The 20,626-nt window shown below is 49.5% G+C and overlaps 1 protein-coding gene across 2 annotated transcripts in view; it reads right to left on the reverse strand.

Annotated features, from left to right (window-relative positions):
• Positions 1-3,300, reverse strand: part of USP28 (ubiquitin specific peptidase 28) — a 109,554-nt gene extending 106,254 nt beyond the window's left edge. The window contains exon 1 of one of the 2 annotated variants that reach the window (XM_077839746.1): positions 3,217-3,300. In XM_077839746.1, the coding sequence (XP_077695872.1) occupies positions 3,217-3,300 (84 nt within the window). The remainder of the gene's footprint in view (positions 1-3,216) is intronic. The other variant, XM_077839744.1, reaches the window with a different exon arrangement.
• Between the last annotated feature and the right edge of the window lie 17,326 nt (positions 3,301-20,626).

Here is a 20,626-nt window from a genome sequence, read left to right on the forward strand (position 1 = left end):
CAACACTAATCTTAGCCTAACCCCCTTTCCGGTCTCCAACTAACTCCCTTCCCACTCACATGCTGCACACCTACTCCCCCAGTCCCGTTCCAGCTCCTCTCTCATTTCCATCAGGACACAGAGAGTAACATCCCACCACACAGGCTGGCCTCCCTGTGCATCCGGCCACAGCAGAAGCAGGAGATGGTGGGAATATACCAAGGGAGCCTGAATGTGCACAGTTCCCAGGCTCACACGCCTCGACTGCTGGGTGCTGAGCGGACCAGAGCCCTAGGAGGCTGACTTAGTTCCAGTCCAGACCCAAACACCTATCAATTTGTTTATGGGGTGTGGGGGCTCCCAGCCACCTAACCCCAGCCTCTCCATGCCACCTCAGTGCCTTGCTGGCTCTGCGGGTGCTTTCCTTACATCTGTAGCAATCCATGTGCTTTTTCAGCCCCTTACATCTCTTATCCTAGCTCTTACCATACACTTTAGCAAGTAGGATTTTCTTGTTTGAGTATTTCTTTCAGGTTACTGTGTAGCAAGTAGGTCTCTGTGAAGGTTCAATAGCTGCATGCTGCCGGGAACAGCCGGTAATTTGATGGCATGGCTCTTTTGTAAATAGCATCCCACATAGACTATGTGCTGTGTATGGTGTTTTGTTACCTGTTTCAATTGTCTTACCCAAGAGATCTTGGAAAACTAAATAATAAACTGGATGTTTCATTCACTAAGCCAAAGAGGACAGAGAGTGACTTCATGTAGTGGCATGTGGGTGTGGATAAATCCACTCGGCAAGGTGACCACAGGAAAGCATGGTAGATATTTGGAAAATGTCTCCAGCAAGGGCACTCCATACTGGCCTAACCCTGCTCCCATGGGAGCAGAAAAAGTCCAACGCTGAACACATTCGCACCTCCCGCCCTACATGACTGGCACTGGAGTGCCAGGAGTGTTCAGCACCAAGGATAGAGACTACAGGAGAAGAGCACCGATTGACGGCTGTGTGTGGCGGGCAGGAAGGAGGGGCTGTTTAAATGCTTCTCAACTTCGCTGAGGACTCTTTTGCTCCTTCCCTTTAAGCCTAATTAAGGCAGTGGCCCATTCACATGGCAGATACTGTGTCAGGCTCACACATGGCTGGACACAGGGGCAAAGAGCAGGGACCAATTGCACCTAGCACAGTGGTCTCCTGGTCCACGATTGGGGTGACCAAAATCTGACTAAGCCCTTGGGGTGGCTGTGGAGGTGCTGGCCATGGGGAGCCCACTTTAATGTCACAACTTCCATCTCCTCTGTGCTCCTTGGTCAGCTTATCCCATCAGCTCTCTTTGCCCACTGATTCTATTGTAGGGCAACAAATCCTCATATCTACGTGCACATGTGGACACTGAAGGCCAGGAGTTCAAAGCCACACAGACTGGTGTCAATACTGTGGTGTCACATCCACCATTCCTGCCCCTCTGCCACCTGGCACATTGCCCAGTGCTGCCTAATAGCATTGGCACAGCAGAGCCCCAGTGCACACTTCGCACGCGTAACCCATGCTACCACAGTCTACCCTCCTCTCCCACCCTGACCTGCTGGATCTTTGGGCTTTATACTAAAGGCTTCATGCCATGTGGCCCTGGAGCTCCTACCCTGCAAGCACAGACAGTGAAATGACCTGCTTTGGCCATCCAGGAGAGAAGAGCGGAGGTTGGGCGAGATCAGGACCAAGCTGGAGGACACAATACTTAATTCTCATGGATCCAGAAACACTGAGCCTCCTGCAGTCCCTGGAGGCTGGGCTCTCTATCTATGTGTTGTCTCACATGGCTGATTCAGAGAGAGCTGCCTTTTGTAGCCGTAAGGAGTGAGGCTGTGTGGTGGGATGGGGAGTGAGGTGGAAGGGACTAGAAATTCCAGAGGTGACCAAATGGAGGCAAAGCTGGGGGCAATGCAGGAAGACATGGAGCAAGATGGGAATGGGGACATGGGACCTGCCTCCCATTGTCACATTCTAATGCTCTTCGTTGTTCACCGACTCCACCTAGCATCTATTATTGCCTGCACAGCTAGCCCAGTTCCTTCTTGAGTGTCCCTTCCTTCCTCTCACTCAATTTGCTTCAGCTGCTTCCCTTATGGTGTGTCCATCACATGCAGCGGTTGCTCTCACTAACTCCATCAGCACAGAATAAAGCACCTGGGCCTGTTTTTGACTCTCTCTTGCCTGCCATTTCATCAGAACCAGCTGCTCACCAGGCTTTGCAAGTTTCTTTCCCTCGCCTGCCTGTATTGCATGCTTGGCCAACAAAACCCCCTTCAGATTCCAGCTCTGCTGTATGGTAGCTGGAAAGCACTAATAGAGTGATGACAGGCTCAGCTTAACACATCGGTGGGCTGACAGGATCACTCTCCACCTCCACCAGGGCCAAGGTGCAATGCTTCCCTGGGTTGAGGAGGTAATTCCACTGTGCACAGCAGCAAGGGAGGGAGCCCCCCAGAACCATGGCTATGCCCAGAAAGGCTGGAGATGAAAGGAAATGCCTCCTCTTGTTTCCAGAAGCACACTCTAGTATGTCCTAGTGTTCTCGGGTGAGAAGAATGTGATAAGAATGGTAATTTCCTGCCATATCCTTGGGAAACCTTATTGAAATCCATGCAAGTATCTTTGCGGTCCATTGTATTAAATAAATGGTTTACGTATTATTGTGGGTTGGGATCCTATGTAACCTCTCGAGGGGGCAGATGTGACAGATACAAGACCTGGCGGCTCAAAAGGACTATACCGAACAACGGGCCAGACAAGAACAGAACAAACAGCGTGAAGCAGTTTTCCTGGGGCATCTCTAGGGCGAGGTGAATGCAAATTCCCCACCTTGGGTTATACCAAAACCCCAGCCTTTCAAAGCTACATCCTGAGGAGTGGGCCATTGTCTGCTGATCACCCGGTACATGAGTAGCCCCGTATGCCTCCAACATTCCTCACCTGGGGCGCAAAGCAGAAATCAGAAAGGCAAAGTGAGTCCTTAAGCAGCTGAGCTCCCAGTGCTGCCCACCAGGGGCCTGATGCTGCCAGTGCTTCAGGGTCATCGCCGCCGAACGCTGCTTGTGGAGAAAGTGCAGTGCTCCTGGAGACACACAGCTCACAACTCTGACCCATTGCCCGCCCCCAGGGTGACCCCTTGTTTGACTAAGACAAGGCCGTGTGCAATATCCTCCCGCCCCCAGTCCGTTCCCTTTCTTCCTCACCTCAGCCTGCCACCTTATCCCCGATCCAGTCTCCAGGTCCTCATGGGTCTCTCCCACAGGTTCTTGTAGCTCACTCCCAAGCATCGTGGTCCTTGGGCGGCAGCTGTTCCAGGGGAGCCATGAAAAGCTGCCCTGAGCTGGTCTCAGCTGGGCGTCATCTCCATTTGTGGGATGGCTGCTGGCCTGGCTCCATAGCTGAGGTCACTGAGCACATGGCCTCCTAAAGTCTTCACCTGCAAGAAAACTCAGCCATGAGTGACAGCTGGGGACCGGGGCAGAGTGGGTTCTTGGCAGCACGACCTGTGTTAATGTGCTGATGGTCGGTAAGTGGCTGGCTATTGATGAGGTGTCCAGCTAAAGAGTTAGTAAGACACTAAATCAGCCCATTGATCCTGGTTAGATCGATGGTGCTACAGACCTGATCACTGCAACGGGCAATTAACATCCTCTGGAATGAGCTGCCTTCATGTAACATCAAACGCTTCAACGGACAAATCCAATCGGCCCACTGAACCGGGCCCTCCCACTGCACCGGGCCCTCCCACTGCAGGGACTACACGTCTGTGTGGTCCACGTGGATACCCGGAGTGGGCACACAGACCCTGCTCTAGCACCTTGATGTACAAGAAGTCCCCAGTCTCCCCCCACAGCTGGGTCTCCCATCTCACTGGCTTGAGTTGGGGCTCCGGGGGCAGCATGTGCCACCCTGGGAGAAGAATTCTTATAGATGAACTAGAACAATAGAAATTTTAATCCCCTTCCCCAGCCCCCATTAATTCTTGTTTACTTGGGCACTCACCTCTCCCACTAGCCTTCCCCAAAACATGTAAAATGGGAAGAGGGATCAGGGGTTCCACACTTCTGGCTCCAACCTCCTCCCCCTGTGTGGCGGCGAATTGCCAAGTCCTTTGTCCTTTGGAGTAAGTCCTTTGAGGACTGGGCAGGAGTTACCTGGGACTCACCTCACTGGAACAACCCCAGGGACTGCCTGTCTGCAAAGCCCACAGCGGTGGGGGACCCCAGAAAGAACCATGCCTTTAGCCAGTCCCAAAATGCTCAGGCCAGATCTTGGGGGGCAGGAAAGTTCGGGAGGAGGAGGGAGAAGCATGTTTCACCTGCTGCCTTGAAATGCTAAGGCCAGCTCTGTGCCAAGCCCGTTGATTGCTCTAGGAGAGTAACCCCAAATAATCTTTAATGTTATTATGCAGGCAGCACGTACCCCACTTTGGGGCATCTGGGGCAAGGGATGGAGGGAGTCCGAACTACCACACCCCTTATAGGTGCATGTCCATGCAACCAGACAACACAGCAGCAGCAAGGAAAGCTGACAACCCCACTGAAGTCAGATGGTGGATGAGCAGACGTCTCCTGGGCAGGCTTTAGCCCTGATCCCCACTGCCTCCTGAGGCATCTTACAGGTCTCTGAGGAGCTGCCCCGATCATGTGCGCTTGGGCTGGGAGGACGCCACTCACCCACCTTTTAGTAGACACTGGGGTAAAAAAAAAAAATAGACAATTGTGGGAATCACGTCAGTTCTGCTTGGCCTCAGGGCCCCTGGAAGGTGCTAATCCCACTGCAGAGGGCTGACAAATCTGATCCAAGCCATGCATCTCTCACCTGCCCCAAGGCCTCTGATACAAGCCCTGCACACACCTACGCAGGAGGAAGCTGCTGTCCATGCTCAGCTCAAGCTCTCAACAAACGAAGGCTCAGCCAGAATCCATCCCCGCCCCTCATGCATCACACGGTGGGGACGGGGGTGGTAGCAGTGAGTCCGTAGCCACATGCTGCCATCACTCCTGCATGGGACAAGAGGGCCAAACAAACAGAGGGGCAGGAATCCCCCCTTCTTTAGGCTGGAGCCAAGGAGCAATGATATCACAAGCAGGATTACAGCTGTAAAATGTAATCCAGCCTGGTAATCGCTTACTTAGGGAAGGATCCACTTAGCTGTATGGTGCGGCCAGGTTCACAACCCAAGAGTCTCCGTGCTGGCCTGTGCTCAGAGTGCCTCATCTCCAGACCCAGCAGGCTGGGGTCCATCCTCCCAACTGGCACCAGCTGCCCCCTCGCTGGTAGCCTTAGCAGAAAGAGCAATGGCTGAGTGAGCCGCAGAGACCGAACTCCCCTTCGAAGCTAGCACAAGTAAGTTAAGCTAGCAGGACGTTGCTACACGTGATCTGAGCTTGGTGGCTGGCACGAGTCTCCACTGGTGCTGCAATGGCCACACTGCTATCCTGAGTCTGCGACTACCCGGCTGGGTGCCTCATTCCCAGCTGCAGTGTAGACAAACCCACTGAGGCCTGGGAACAAAGACAGGCAGCGCCTCTAGCTTGGGCTGGACCCTGCTGCCCAACTGCCCGATACTCACGCTGGTCTCTGAGCTGAGCAGCCTGCCTCACCTGCATATGGAAACCCGTGCTGAACCCCAGCCTGTGCTCCCCACCCCCGGGGGATTCCCCGCTCATCCCAACCGCCAGGCTGGGAACCGGCAGGGGGCAGAGGAGGGGGGCAGGCAGAACGAGTGACGGCACTCGGTAGGGCAAAAGCTGCTGCAGGAGGCAGGAATCTGTTCTGCTGCAAGAGGAGGGGGAAGGAGTTGGGATGGGGCCCGAGAAAGGTTCTGTGGGCTCCTGGGACCCACAGCCCATGCTAGGAGTCCCAGGCTTTCAAGATGGGTCAACAGTGGTGCTGGTACCAAGGTGTTTGGAGCTGATCCCGACCATGGCAATCCCTGAGCACAGCCTGGCTCGGTGCCTAGGGGAAGTGATATTAGGCTGGGCCTTGCTGCTTAAGCAGCGAGCATCCTGTGCGTTTGTTCCCAAGTAGCACTCATTCAAGCCTGTGTTCTGGGCTGGTCCAATAAATGCTGGCACAGGGACACTCGCCAGTGAGCCCTGTGTGGCCAAGGGAGCACACTCCTCACCCCAGAATCCCCAGCAGCCCTAGGGATGTCAAGTCAGACTGGCCCAAGAGTGACCCCAGCCTCTGGTCCCATGACCACTAGAGTCCCCATCAGTGGAGATGGGAGTTGGTGCCTCCAGTGCAAGGAGCTATGTACACATTACAGCTATGAGTCAAGGCCCTGGCCCTCTCCAAGCAAGATCTCAGGGACTTCCTCAAAGGAAAAGGTCAACAAGATCCAACATGAGCTCCCGGTCCTCTCCTTCCTAATGCCAAGCTCAATCTACTTGACTTCTAACCTGACCCTTGGTTCTCACCCCTCCCAGCTACTGACTATCCTCCCCCACAACCTCACCCCCTCCTGTTCCTCCACTTTGGGCTCTTGTTCTGTACAGGTCTGTCCCCCACATGCTATGAGCATGTTCCGATCTTCCCCATCCGGCTCTCCAGCTTCCGTCCCTTCCCCCATAACTCCTCTAACCGCCCAGCTACAACCATTGCCTCCCGTTCCTCTCCACTAGGAACCGCTCTCCCGGGAACCATACTGTTCTACTAAGCACGGGCTGGTAGATAGTCTGCTATTGACCGCCACATGACGTTAAACAAGTCACCCCTCCACTTTGTTTCTCCATCTGTATGGGGAGACCACTACTGACCTGTCTAAGTTACTCATTTGTACGACAAACACCACAGTAGTGACAGTGCAGAGATTAGACCTAACTCTCCTTCAGTGTAAGAGCCACTAGACTATGGTGTCTCCCTCAATACAAGGGTTAAGTATTATTGAAATACTGCCCAACTGTTACGGTATTAACACATATCTGCTCCAAGGGCAGGCCCCACATGGAAAGTCGGGCACCAAGGTTGCACAAGGGGTACTGCTCTCTTTCTTCAAGGTTAAGCTTTTCCCTTCTAGACAATTTGGAAAAGTTCAGAGCGCAGGGAAAGTTGGAGACGTTTCCTTGAGATCGCAAGGCTGGATTTTCCTCTCAAAAAATCAATAAATCTGAATCTAATCTACTAATAAAGGTTTAATGAGGACATAATGTTGATGGAACAGAACATTGTTGCAGAATAATCGCTCCCAGCTGCTCCGTGAATGTGCAGACAAAGCCTTGATCCTATGACAATGTCCCTATTATAATAACTTTCTTTCTGTTAGGCCAAATGCTTGGAAGGATTTCATCTCCACTCTCCGAGGGGGGTTGGTGCAGCAGAGAGCCAGTCGCCCGTTGATCCTAATTTAATTTAGCCACTGCCCAATTCCAGGGAACAATTTTCTAACTTTCTAAACAAACGTCTATAGGAAAACGCTTCATGGTAAAGCAGCTCCCAGAGGCTATTGATCAAGGTTTGATCTTAGACCATCCTCACATAACCTGCCGTGGCAATATCTTAGCCCCGAGTTTGCTGACATTGTGTGTTCCAGTTGGCACACCTGTTTTTCCTTCAGCCGATCCGAGACAGCCATCAAAGAGCCTTTTGGAAAGTTAAACTGGTTTCTGGCTGGGATTTTAATGCTCCCTGATTAGGGCTCATTCACCCAGAAGTCTGACTGGCTGTTCCAGATTCCATTGGGGCTAAAGCAACATGCTATTTAGGTCACCCCTTCTATCCAGGACTGCTCCATGCTCACCACAATGCAAAGTCAGCGTCAGGTCCGGCCCTCGAGTGGGACATCTTGTGGGCAACTTCAGTACCCGATGGCTCTAGCACATTGATGTGGTGGCACAAGCCCCAGCCCAAACATGGGCTTGGCAAGGCGGGCTTTCGATGTCTCTGCTGCAAAGCAGAGAAGCAAAGAATCCACTGGCCTTTTAAGAGCCATATTCTTCCCCCAGCTAAACTCACCAGCAAAAGTCTAGCGTGGTTCACTGAAGCCAAGGCCCAGTGGAAAAGGGAGTGCATCCTAATTCTCCTCTCCCGCTCTGCAGCAATCCTGCCGCCCTGATGCTCACTGCCAGACTCAACCCCGCACTGCATCCTTCCTTAGCGGCAGTGAGGGGCCATTAATTAATTGCCCACAGCTGGTCCATCCCTGCTACCCAGCAAAACTCTGCACTCAAGGCAAGCAGCTGTCCTCCTTCCTCCAGTTAGGGGAGTGTTAACCCCTTGTCTACCAGCCTCTGCTTGGGTCTATGCTCCTCAGCCTCACTCGGTGTCTCATGGCTTCCATGTCAACAATGGGATTATCTGCAGCAATGCCAACCCCACCCCACCATGCTGGCAGATAGGACTGGAAGGAGGGGGCATCTGTTGTCCAATTATCATTTACTGGGGGAGCTTCATCATGCCTTTTCCCCATCCTATTGATGGATCCATTTTTATCCAGAGACTGATGGGCCCAGAAAGATCCCAGGATGCTGAGCAGTTGGGCACCCATCCAGCTACACAGGGTTTCCTGGATCCCTCTCCATCTGATTTCTGACCTGGCTGGGGACCTGAGGCCAGGCTAGTATCCATGACTGCTGGCCTCCTTCTGGCTGTGGCCCAGGGTAAGGTGCGAATGCTGGTTTCAACCATCAGCCTTTGCAGTTGATGGACACAGGGAATCAGTTGACTTGTGTGTGGGACGGGGGACGGGTAGTCGTCCATGCAGCGAGCCTGTCCCCCGTCCCACACACAAGTCCCCATAGACTTCCAGTACCCATAGATCCCTGTATCACACCAGCCTGTCAGCTCCTCCTCTAGGCAATGAGGCCGTGGCCCCCTGCATGCGAAAACTGCCATTGAAACAAGTACCTGTCGAGTACCAGAGCAGAGGCACCAACCTCCCTAGCTCTCACCCCCCATAGCTTCCTTTCTGCTACTGCAGCCCAGCCAGCATGGACTTCGGCTTGGCACATGCTGCTGTCCCCTCTACCCCGAAGGCGCATTTCACAGCCCCGCACTCTGTGCCCCGGGTCACAGGGCTGCCCCCTCCCCACACCCAGGACTCTGCAATCTGAGGGAGCCCGGGGGAGGTGGGAAACAAACTCATTTCTCTGGATGCTGCAGTCAGAGCTTAACGGCTCAGACTCCAGGGCAGCTGGCTCTGAACTGTGCAGCAGCCGACTGTGAATGTTAAGGGAGCACTGGGTCAGTTAATTCTAATAAACACCTACCCACGGGCCTGCTCGTCTCCCGCCGGGCCTTCGCCAGCAGGCCAGAGCCTTTGCACACCATTGCTCCCCTTCCCCACACGGTGGCAGTGGAGCCCAGTGTTTCTCGGGAGCGGGACGGGAGAGTTGCAGGGAGAAGGGTCTCAAAGGAGCAGCCATGCCAGCGTGACTGACCAGAGGAGAGAAAGCACTCTGGGCCATGGTGGTGCCTGCAGGTGCTGGAGCCAGCCAGGGCTGCTGGGCAGAGCTGGGCAATATGGTCTCGTGGCAAAACCTGGAACTAGCCTCTGCAGCTCGGGTAAGCCACAGGGCGACCCCCAAAATAGCAAAACAAACCAGCTCGCTTAGCCCACAGGACGACCCTACAATAACCAGCCCCATAGAGGCCTCAGCAGTACAACCTCTCCACAAAGGGGCTCAGCATGGCAAGCGCCATGGAGCTGCTTGGAGGCCTGACCCCTTCAGCCCAGCATGTGTTCACAAGGACCTGGGTGTTTAACCCAGCCTGAGCCCCCTCCCTCAGCGCCCCTGCCTGTGCGGAGAGCTGGGTGGTCTCCGGGAGGAATGTGGGTCACTCCAGCAGGAGTATAAATAGTCTGCATTCCTTCCAGCACAAGGCAGCCGCGCTTCTGTCCCAAGGACCTCTGCTAATAGGCAAACGAGCCCCAAGGATTTTATAGCCATTGTGTGTGGGATCCTAGTGGATTATGGTGCTGCGGGTGTGTGTATGGAATTAAGGGGACATGAGAGCGAGGGCTGCAGCCTGGATTTAATGCAGCATAAACCAGGGGCTAGAGCCCAAGGAGTTAGACCCGCTGGAAACAAGCCTGCCCAGCCATTTGCTTGGGCTGGAATTGTGCCACCTCGCGAGGGCTTTGCTCAGGCAAAAGCCCCCCGTGGGGACCGCAAAAGCTTTCTCCGAGTAGCCATGGTGAAGTTTGAAGCCTGTGGAAAGACTCGTTGGGATGCTGGACTGCAGGGGCCAGGCTGGGGCAACCTCCAAAGCTTGGGATCAAGCCTTTAGGCCGAGATTTTTCCAAAAATGACTCATGATTCTGGGCACTCGACTTGGGGACCTGGTTTTCCAACTGGGCTGAGCACCTGCCCTTTCAGGTGTCCCATTGCTCAGCACGCAAAATCACTAGGCACTTGGGAAATTCTGGCCTTCCCTCCGAGGGCCTGATTGCAAAAGGTGCTGAGCACAGGCCTCCCATGCAGAGACAAAGCGGTCATGCTTCACATAGCACCTTGCATGGGCGCTATCCCCAAATGCTTCGGCATGAAGACTGAAACATGACACCAATGTTAAGAGGAATGGCCCACCGGAGAAGAAAACAGGTCCCCAGATGAGGTGATGCGACGCAGGCAGGCTGTTCTGAACGGGAGAAGTTGCAGAGGAGAAAGCCGTTGTACCAACCTGTATAACTGCATGAAGGGACAAGTGCAAGGTGGCAGGGAGAAGAGAAGGAAGAATGAAGCCCCACTGAAGGGCGGGGAGAGACCAAGTCCACGGAGGGAGCTTTGGGCTGTCTGGGCGTGGAGTTTGGGGCAGGACGCGCCTCGCCTCGTTTACAGCGACGCAGGGCCCTGGAACACAACGTGCTTTGATGGGGCACAGGATAATGACTACGTATTTCATCAATCATTTAAAATATAAATAGCGCTTTACATTAAGTGACACTAATTGCCCTGGAGCTTCCCCGTAATTAACATTTAACCGTATTTTAATTTCCCATAACTCCCCGGACTGGCTCGGCAGCCCTGGCGAGGGTACGGCCCGTCGGCTCATGTGTCACACCAGGCCATGCAAAGGCAGTGGCAGCCTAGCACGTGCTCGGGCAGCTGCTCCCTCTGCTGGGAGAGCTTGGCGCTAATTACCAAGAGGCAGCTTCCTCCTTAGTGACACTCTCTCAAGTGTTAAGCTAGGGTTTCACACTCCAAACCAGAGATGAGGGCAGGGGGGAGTTATTTGCACATGGGGACACTGAGTCCCATACATGGAGCCTGTAGAGAGCAGTATGGAGGGGCTATAGGAGCATCACCTCTCCCCACAAACCGACATGAGCAGCGGGCTTTATAACCAAGTGCCCCAAGGGGCCTTCCCACACTGCTCTTGCTTCCCAGGGCCTCGTGCTGGAGGGGAGGGAGGCAGAGGGAGGAAAAAGCAGAGAGGAAAATATATTAATTACAGCCCCTGCCTCACCCCATGATGGGATTGTATCGAGCTGCTAAATAAGAGCATGAGTGCAGCATGCCATAGAGTTTGCAACTAGATAAAAGGAGTGCAGGCTTTGCTGTTAATGTAGTCAGTAAATAAATAAAGGAGGGTTTAAGCTTAGTGTACAGCAATCAGTTTAGAACTACAGGATAATTAACACAGCAGGGGGCCAGAGTACTCTATAGTCAGGTTTAAATGAACGAGTTCACTTTCATTGAAGCAAACTTGCTCAGCTCCCTGGTGAGCCCAGAACACATTTAGAAGAGCCAGCAAAGGCGGCTGAGATCCAAGGCGCGTGCAGGCCTCCAGGCTCGTGCACACAGACTTCTACACACGAAGAACCAAGAGAGAATAGACACACAAGCGCCCGGGCTGGGCAGGCACACACACACATGACAAAAACCACAGACCCTTCCCTCCTCCCCCCCCAATGCCTTCCCCAGGTTACCTTCCTGTAACAGTCTCCCCAAGACTTTATTCCCTTTACCTCCAACTCCTTTCTTAACTCCATCTCCCTCAGGGCCTACCTGGGGGCGGCCCTGTTCCTCCTTGTGCTGGCCATTTCCTCGCTGCTGTGTTCACTCATTCAGTGCCAGGAATCGGTTTTATTCTGATACCAGATTAACCAGATCCCGATAAACCCGTTGGATGGGAACTAGGCGGGCGCTGTTTCCTCCCCCCTTTGCGCAGAGGGAGCCAAACTGGGGGATTGAGCCTTTCTAAAAATTGACCTGGCCCAGTTGTGAGATTCCCCATGGAATTCCCCTCTTTAGCCTCCTTTTGTGTTGGCTTAACTCTTGTCTGCCTGGTTGAGGCCAGACTGTTCCCTGCTCCCGGAGAGGTCATGCTGATGGGAAGAGCATGGTAAAGTGGTCTGAGTCATTGAAGAGGCTAAGGGGTCTGTTCCTAGCTCTGCTAGGCAGCCTTGGGCAAGGCAACTAGATAGTTATGTTCCAAAGTCTGATTGCAGGAGGTTCCCAGGTCTGGGGCTTTGCCTCAGCTCCCTGAAATCCAGAGCTTCTGAGCATCGGCCAGGCCAATCAAAGCTGATGGCAGCTCTGGGTGCTTGGCCAAGCTGAAAGCTCAATCCTAAGGTGGATTGGGTTGGGCATCAACAAAACCAAAACACCTGAAATATTGGCTGCTTCTTGCCTCAGTTTCCCCATTATGTGAAATGACAGATGGCAGCAAACAGTTTTATAAAGCACTTTAGTTTGCTGGCTGATACACTGTCTCGAGGTGCAGAGCCCCAGTGTGTAATTTAAAAGGGGAAAAAAGTGTCCAGCAGAGTATTTGGGGCCTGATGCTCTTTCACACCAAAGCCCCTTTATGGCACACTGGCAGCGTAAAGGGGTCTTTTGTGGGGAAGTACTGTAATTTCCCACAGTTTAAGGCCCCTTTACTTTGCTGGGGTGCTGCAAAGGGATTTCAGAGTAAAGCAGCATCAGGCCCTTTCTGTTTATTTGTATCTTGCACTGTTTAGTGTTTTTCTTAACATCTCAACTCTTGGAGTCCTGTGATTACATAAGAAACAACTTCCATTGAAAACCATACATTTCTAGCCTCCCTGGTTCAGAGAAGAGTGTGAACACGTGACCACAGGAGACTCCAAAGGGTCCAACCCCAGTAGGCAAATTGCCCACAGCTATTATTCCTTGGGTTAAAAATGGCACGATTTTTAACCGTCTCATGATTTCTGGGGCCCCAAATCATGATTTCTGAAGACCTGGGGTTGCGGACACTGCGAGATAACTGGAGTACACTGTGCGTGTGCCAGAATATCCATGCCACCCTCAGGTGTTTCCTCTCCTCCTGTCCAATAGAAAAAAAGTTTCTATTACAGCCCTTGGGACGTGCAGCTTTCGTTTGGCTCCTCGTCCACTCCTCATGCTGGACAGCAGCACCTTGCTCCTCCCCAGAGCTGTGGCATGAGAAGTTTTTTTTTGTTTTGTTTTTTTAAATCTGCTGCCAACTTTCAGTCAACAGGCCAGCTTTGGGGGACTCTTGCACACTCTATAGCAAGCAAAAGTACACTGAAAAGGGAGTCTCGCTCACTCTTTTCTGCTGGGTTGAATGCGGCATGAGCTGCTATTGCAAAGCGGAGGTCACTCGACTTCGTGTGCCCAGGCAAAGTGGACAGGAATCTCTTCTTGTGCACCCCGTGAAGCGTCACTCAGGCATTCGGGGAGAGGATTCCTGAGGCTGGTCAAGCGCTCTTTGCACGTTCCAGTGCATTCCCTTCCCCAGCCCCGAGCTGTGCAGAGCCGCTGGCTGCTCAGCCGCTGAGGCTGTATAAATATGGTTTGAGGGATTTAATGAAGGGCACAAAGCTTTTTCATGCTCGCGCTGTCAGGGCCCCTTTTTATCCATTAGATCATATCTGGGTCAAAGAGCACATAAGGATGGGAAGCCCTCACTGTCACACAAAGCCTATTCAGCAGGGTCGCTATTCACTCACCTCTTCTCACCCATATCCATGGGGCACATGACCCACACGGAGCACCTAAGCCTCTGCTTTGATGTCATTTAGCAGAAAACTGCTATTAAATGTTGTTTTAAAGATGGAAATCTTGCTGCCCTCCCATCTGTCAAGAGAAAGCTTAAAAGAGGCCTGCTCAGGCCGGGTGCGTGCATTGGAGACACGCACCCAGCATGTTGTGAGGGGCAGCAGAGAAAGCTGAGCAAGGGCTGGGGGGTTGTGAAAGAAAAAACAAACAGTCTCCGCCCCCTCGCCCCCCCATAAGCAGGCACTTGCCCATTCAGAGAGACGAACAAGTTTGCTTTGCCCAACTTCCAGCATTAGAGAGACCATGAAGGAGCCACAATATCAGAGGCGACAAGGTGTCAGCAGTGACAGCTCCCAGGGACGAAGCCACTCAAACAAGCAGCAGCAATTCCAGCATGTGGACCCAGGACGCAGGCTGTGTTGGGAGGGGAGAAGCCTTGTTTGTTATGAAACCACTGGCTTCCCCCGCACAACCCTGGCCTCTTGGGCCTACAAAGCTGAGCTCCCAGGGGCCAGATGAAGAAGGTACATATATTTTTAAATGGTTCTTCACCTTCATTTGCAAGGGAGAAGGGGCGGTGAGTATTTCATGATGTGCAAAAGTTTAGCAGGTTCTTTTTCTCCTCCTCACCAACATTTCCTGCAGTGCAGCCGGACTTCCGTCTCGGAGACAGGTTAGCACCCACCCTGCTGCCCTTGAGCCCTGCGGAAGGCTGATATGGAGCAAAAGGAGAGGGAAGTGGAGTCAGATTGCGAGCTCGTTGGGGCAGGAGCCATCAGTTATCTGTTCAGGTAGAGCCCGGCCCCATGGAAGCTGGAGCTGGTTGAAGCTTCTAGCTGCACTTGATACATAAGTGATGAGCAAGAACATTAGCACAGAAGGCCTCTATCGTTTCAGTGCATTGCCAAGGACCAGTGCACTGTGCAGTACGCATGGCAGCGCTCCAATTTTAATTGCCATTATAGAGGGAAGACATTTGATCAGAGAATAACCTGCCAACTCTGTTTTACTTTAAAGAGTAAACCATAGTGATTTCAATCACAATTTGATTCTCATTATCTGACCCGGATGGATGGCCAAGGTATCCCAGTCCCCTATAGTTTGAACAGCAGCACCCTCTTTGGTAAGCAATCTTATCTCCAGCTACCGGGCCTGCTTTCCACAGCAATGGGCACAAGACTTCCAACAGTGGCCAGCGATTTATGGTACCCATCTTGAAACACAACGGCGAGTGCTCAGAACATTGGGAAAAATCAGCCCCTTTTTAAGGTGTCTCATATTGGGCAGCCAACAAAAATATGGAAGCTCCCAAAATCATGAGCAGCTCTGGAAAATCTTGGCCTTACGCTGTGTGAGAGACTCAGTTTCTCCGCCCATGAAATGGGAGGAAGAAATATTAAGTGGCCATGCGCATGGCAGTGCAGAGAGCACGTTGGTGAGGAGAAGTGAGATCTGAGACCTAAGTATTATTTCTCTAATTGAGCTGTCTTGAAATGATTCGTGGTGATTATTACATCGGAAACACTTGTGTCAGGGAAGAGTGGTTGAGGTCAGTCTCATATTATTTCACCACTATTTCAAGGCAGTGCCTGACCCCCAAACCACCAGAGACAAGAAGGGGAACTGGAAACCATCCTCGTTTATTTTAGAAGCCACAGAGCCCGTTAAAATGGGAACCAGAAGTAGTTTGAGGCTGACATCTGCTGGTATAAAGAAAAAGCAAAACGCTCTCCAGTGCTCTCTGAAAGGTGAAGGCCATTTGTATGGAAATAGCATTAGCCTTTCAATCCCGTCCCTTATTTCAGTCCTGTTCAACAGGGATCAGGTAAGGTTTTAGCTCATTCGATGGATTTCTCCTCTTCCTGGCCAGAGAAACATCTGAGCAAAGAATACAAGGAGGAGGCGGCAGGCAGAGACGACTGAATTAACTTTATTATTTTTTTTTCTAACTGCAGATTCAAGGTATACAACTGAACATTGCTATTTTTCTTATGAGACTTATAAATAAAAATACAAAAAATGTTCACTACAAAAAAATCTACTGTTAGTAGGATGTAAAAAATATTCTCTTTGCTATAGAAGGCACGGACTTCACTTAGTGACACATGGAGAGAAAAAAAACCTGCAGCAGTAAATTCTTTTTTTTTTTTTTCCTTTTTTTCTTTTCCTCTGTCAGAAACACTGAAGTTTTACAAAGAAACGCAGCTGAATCTACACAGAATGAAGGCAGATGCGGAGAGCTGCAACTAGGAGACATCACAATTTGGGATTTTTTTTTTTTTCCTTTTTAAAATTTTTAGCTAACTGCATCTGTGGCTAGAGAATGGACTCACAAGCAGTGCTGCAAAAGAAATGAACGGAACGAGAAAACAAACAGAAGATTTATACAAAAAATAGTAACCAATAATCTGAAAAAAACAACAACCAAAAAACAAAAAATTGGGCACCTTCTAAAATTAGGCTAACAGGAGGTGCTGAGGTAGACAGAACTAGAACATCAATTAATTAAAAACACTAGTTTTAATACAGAGCGATCAGACTGGCACTTGTGCTGTCACAACATACAAGACAAGCAACGAAAACAAGCCTTTGTTTGCTTGGTCCAGAAGGGCAGTTGGTCCTCAGTGCTATAATATACATATATATAATTATATATATATGGATAGATGTCATGGAGCTTTACCATGGCTTGTTAGCCTTAAAAGATCATGCATACATAACACTATGTGAAACAAATACTATGATGCACACCAAAAGGTTGGTACTCCGCACGGAAGGATGTCATGGGACCAGAGACTTCTCATCAGCCACATTCATTGGAATGATATTTCAAAGCTGTATGTCGGAGGTGAATTTGCTGCCTTTTTTGTCAACCCTCTTTTCTGTCCTATGGGTTAAAGCAGTCTTGGAATGACACCCACAGAAGCAGATGTCCCAATGAGGGGGGTTGGAGGGGAGGGACAAGGGGAGAACAATGAGATGTAAGCGGAGTGAAAAATAATAAAAAGCGTTCTCATCTTGTCTGATGAGTTTTCACTCAACAAAAGTTCATGTCTTTAAATTTAAAACATCCCAGTGACCTGATTTTGAACTTTTTGGGTTTGATAGGAAACAAACTTCAGTTTACACAGTGCCAGGTGGTGCAGCCAAAATGTGCCAACACCTAGAATGGTGGGGGAAGAAAGGGTCTTCCAATGGAAAATAAATTGAGCTGGAAAATTAGTTGTTTGCTCCATTGTACCATGACATCCCCCCGCCAGCAGTACCAATTTACTGCAAAAAGGTACCATATACTTGTGAGAAATCGCAGCCATTTTTTTTTCTTTTAAATGTGAAAAAACTGTTTTCAGGCACAAAGATTAAACAAGCCATTCTCCAGAGTTACATCCTGGATCGTACTAAATCAGCATCTGTTCTGCTTCCCATTCCCAACACAAAGCAGCAAAGATACGATCAATCCTATGTGCACATGAGTGTATGCTTGAATAGATATATATGTATTTTACATATAATGCATAAAAAGGATCTTAATGCTGTGAATTGAGAGACAACACTAACTTTATTCCCAAAACACCACCAGAGACAGCCAGGTATACGTTCAAAACGGATGATGCAAACAGAGTAATGTCTGTGCATACAGGCAGCTTTAGAAGTTTTGATAGAACTGTATAAGGAAGTTACCATTCTAATTCACAAAGAGTACTATATACCGTGATAAGCAGTGCTCAAAATGTTAACTGACTATCTAAAATGGAAATTACTGACCTGGCCAACAGAGCAAAGAAGTGATGCTGCTCTGAATATAAAACTGCACACAATATTTCCCCGTTCCCCCCCACCCGCCCCATAAGACTGTGCTCTCTAATGGAAGGGGGGAGAAAGCAGATAGATTCCCCCTACGTTCCAAACCTGTTCATGTTTGCCTCAGCTCCATGTGAAGTCTGTCACCCTGTCTACTTCTGTACGTGTTTGTGCTCTGCCCCTGATGCATCCGAACTGCCTCCACATATCCTCTAACATTCAACAGGAAATAATATCTTTTAGATTGGGGGGTTGAGGAAGAATTTGCTTCTCTGCAGTTAACAGTAAATACAAATGATGGTTGCCCAGGAGTAGTGTAACTCCAGACAATAAAAAGAAATTATTATTAAGTCACCAATACCTACAGTACTGCTTGTTCCCCACTCCACCTCGAGCCCATGTTAGCAGATGTAGGAAATCTGCATTTGACATGCACGTTTGCATACATTTCCTGCATGTGATTCTGAAGTTGCAATATTTTGATTTAGTACCATCCAAGGCTGCAACACTGGATTACAACAATACTGCATGATTTAATACACAACCGCACGCACAAAAAGCATACACACACACACGCATACGCACGCACCCACAATTCCTGTTCACATTACAAAAGGAAGGGCAAGGTCCTCTGGAAACTGACACAGGGACTAACAAACATTACAAAAATATTACACTTTGTAAATATCAGTTCAACCCTTTCAGCTCGGTGAATGGGGGACAGGGTGGATGTGACGAATGGGTTCATTTGGTGGAATACCTTAAACATTTTTGACATCAGTTTTAGTTTTGAGACAGAGATTATCTCATGGCCATTGCTGGCTAACGCAAAATTGATGCGTTAGTGCAGATTTATTTATCCAAGTTCTGCCCTAAGTGATTTTATACTCACATTTTTCACATTATAAACAAGACTCTACTGTTCTATTCACATATTCAAGTTTAACTCTTTCCTTTTCAAAGCACTAAATCTTCACTAAACGGTAAGTTACCCTGCTCCACTGTCATATGAAGTTATTTTCCCCAGTTTTAAGGCCTTCAAATTTTTCCCCGACAGTTGAGACAAGGTTGGGGGTAGGGTGGGCACAGCAGTATAACACCCCTCATTTTTTTCCCTTTACTTCCATCTACAAAACACTTCCCTAACTTTTTTTTGTTTAATATAAATGCAGCTAAGTTACAAAATAATATACAATTGCAAGTAAAGCATGAGATGAAAATTGAAATGACATCACAAAGCGAACACAAATATTGCAAAATGTGCTTTCATAACTGCAAAATAAAAACAAAACCAAACATAAGAGGTAGCTTTCAGAATCAACGACCCCAGCTCTGCCAAGGCAGGCCGTTAAAAAATACCAATTTTGGTAATGATAATGCACAAAAACCACCGTAAAATTACTTTTGCGGCTGTTGTGGCACTTTTGCACTCTCACCGAGCATGCGATTCTTACACCGCATGTCGCCGATCTGCGGCATGGCCTTTTAAACAACCTATCCGTTTAAAAAACAAAAACCTCCAACCCAACAATAAAAGCTCATGAGGTCACAAAAAACCGAGGTAATTTCAAGTAAAATGTGCTAAACAGAAATATTCAAAATTAAAACAAAAACAACCAAACCCCCCCAAAGCCAAATACAAAGAAAAGCCGTCTTTTACCATTCACTCCTTCATAGCTTCTTGGACGGAGGGCTGAGCAAAAAAATTAACTGGTATGTTCCTGTTTTGAAACATGGAAAACAAAACCAAAAACAAACGCATTTCCCCATACAGAGCAAAGCTCTTGCAGCCAGACAGGATGGTTTCTAAAGGGCTCTTACTTTAAAAAAGAAGAGCACTGTTGAATTGCAAGGCGTGGCATAAGTGGAGACACAAAAGTGAGCTACTGAGCAGCATGATACAAACAAAATCCATCACCTGAACTTGTGAATTACTCCCCTCTCCTCAAATTTGTGACAAATTTAGGTCAAACTGACAGGTTAGCATTTAACCATCCTGAGTCACTGTGACGCATTGCAAGCCATGGGGATATATTGCATGTGTTTGCAAGTGGCGGGAATATGAGCTCACCCATCATTCCTTCAGACCCCTGGCAATACCCAGGCACCAGGGGGCAGTTTAAGAGCATCTTGAACTGTGACTCCCTCATCTGAAGACACACTTGTCCAACCGCTGCGATTTGACAAACAGGCTGGAAGTTTTTGCCCTTTCAATCTGGTTCTAATTCCCTCCCCTCAAAAAATAAAAATAAAAATAAAAAAATGCATAGAAAGGTCTTTGGTCAGGAGAGAGGTTTGTAGCCTGGAGGCAATTTTTGCAGCCAAGTTCTAAGCTCTTGAACAAACTGGCTTCAGCCCAAAATATCCAAGTAGCTTTTATTATAGCGGGACAACCACCAGCACCAACCGACTTGGCCATAAGAGTAGTGACATTGATCAAAACATCCAGGGCAACTTTCCTTGCATGAATGAGAGGATCAGCAGCTGTCAGTTTCTGATCATTCCAAGTGGTAATGTAACAAGAACTTTACTAATTGAGGAGTGTGATTGAGGGGGGCACTCTGAAGGCATCCTCCATACTAGGTTGAGAAGTCACCCTACCTGTCCTATGTAGCAGGATAATTATTATCCTAGTCTAACTCACCAGCATGCTCCTGACACCCTGCACTAACAGGCATGCAAACAATCTGAAGCTCACTTAGTTTCCATCGTCAAATTTATTTTAATAGTTTCCTTCAAATTGAATTTTTATTCAAATTCATTTTCTCCAAAACAGTTTTTTGTTTTCAGATTTTATTAATAAACTGAAAATGTTTTCAGGAAACTATCTGCCATCTGAAACACAGCAGCCCAGGGACAGAGGGGACAAAAAAAAAAA

This window comes from Eretmochelys imbricata, chromosome 22 (assembly GCF_965152235.1).
Source record: "Eretmochelys imbricata isolate rEreImb1 chromosome 22, rEreImb1.hap1, whole genome shotgun sequence".
Lineage (NCBI taxonomy): Eukaryota > Metazoa > Chordata > Testudines > Cheloniidae > Eretmochelys > Eretmochelys imbricata.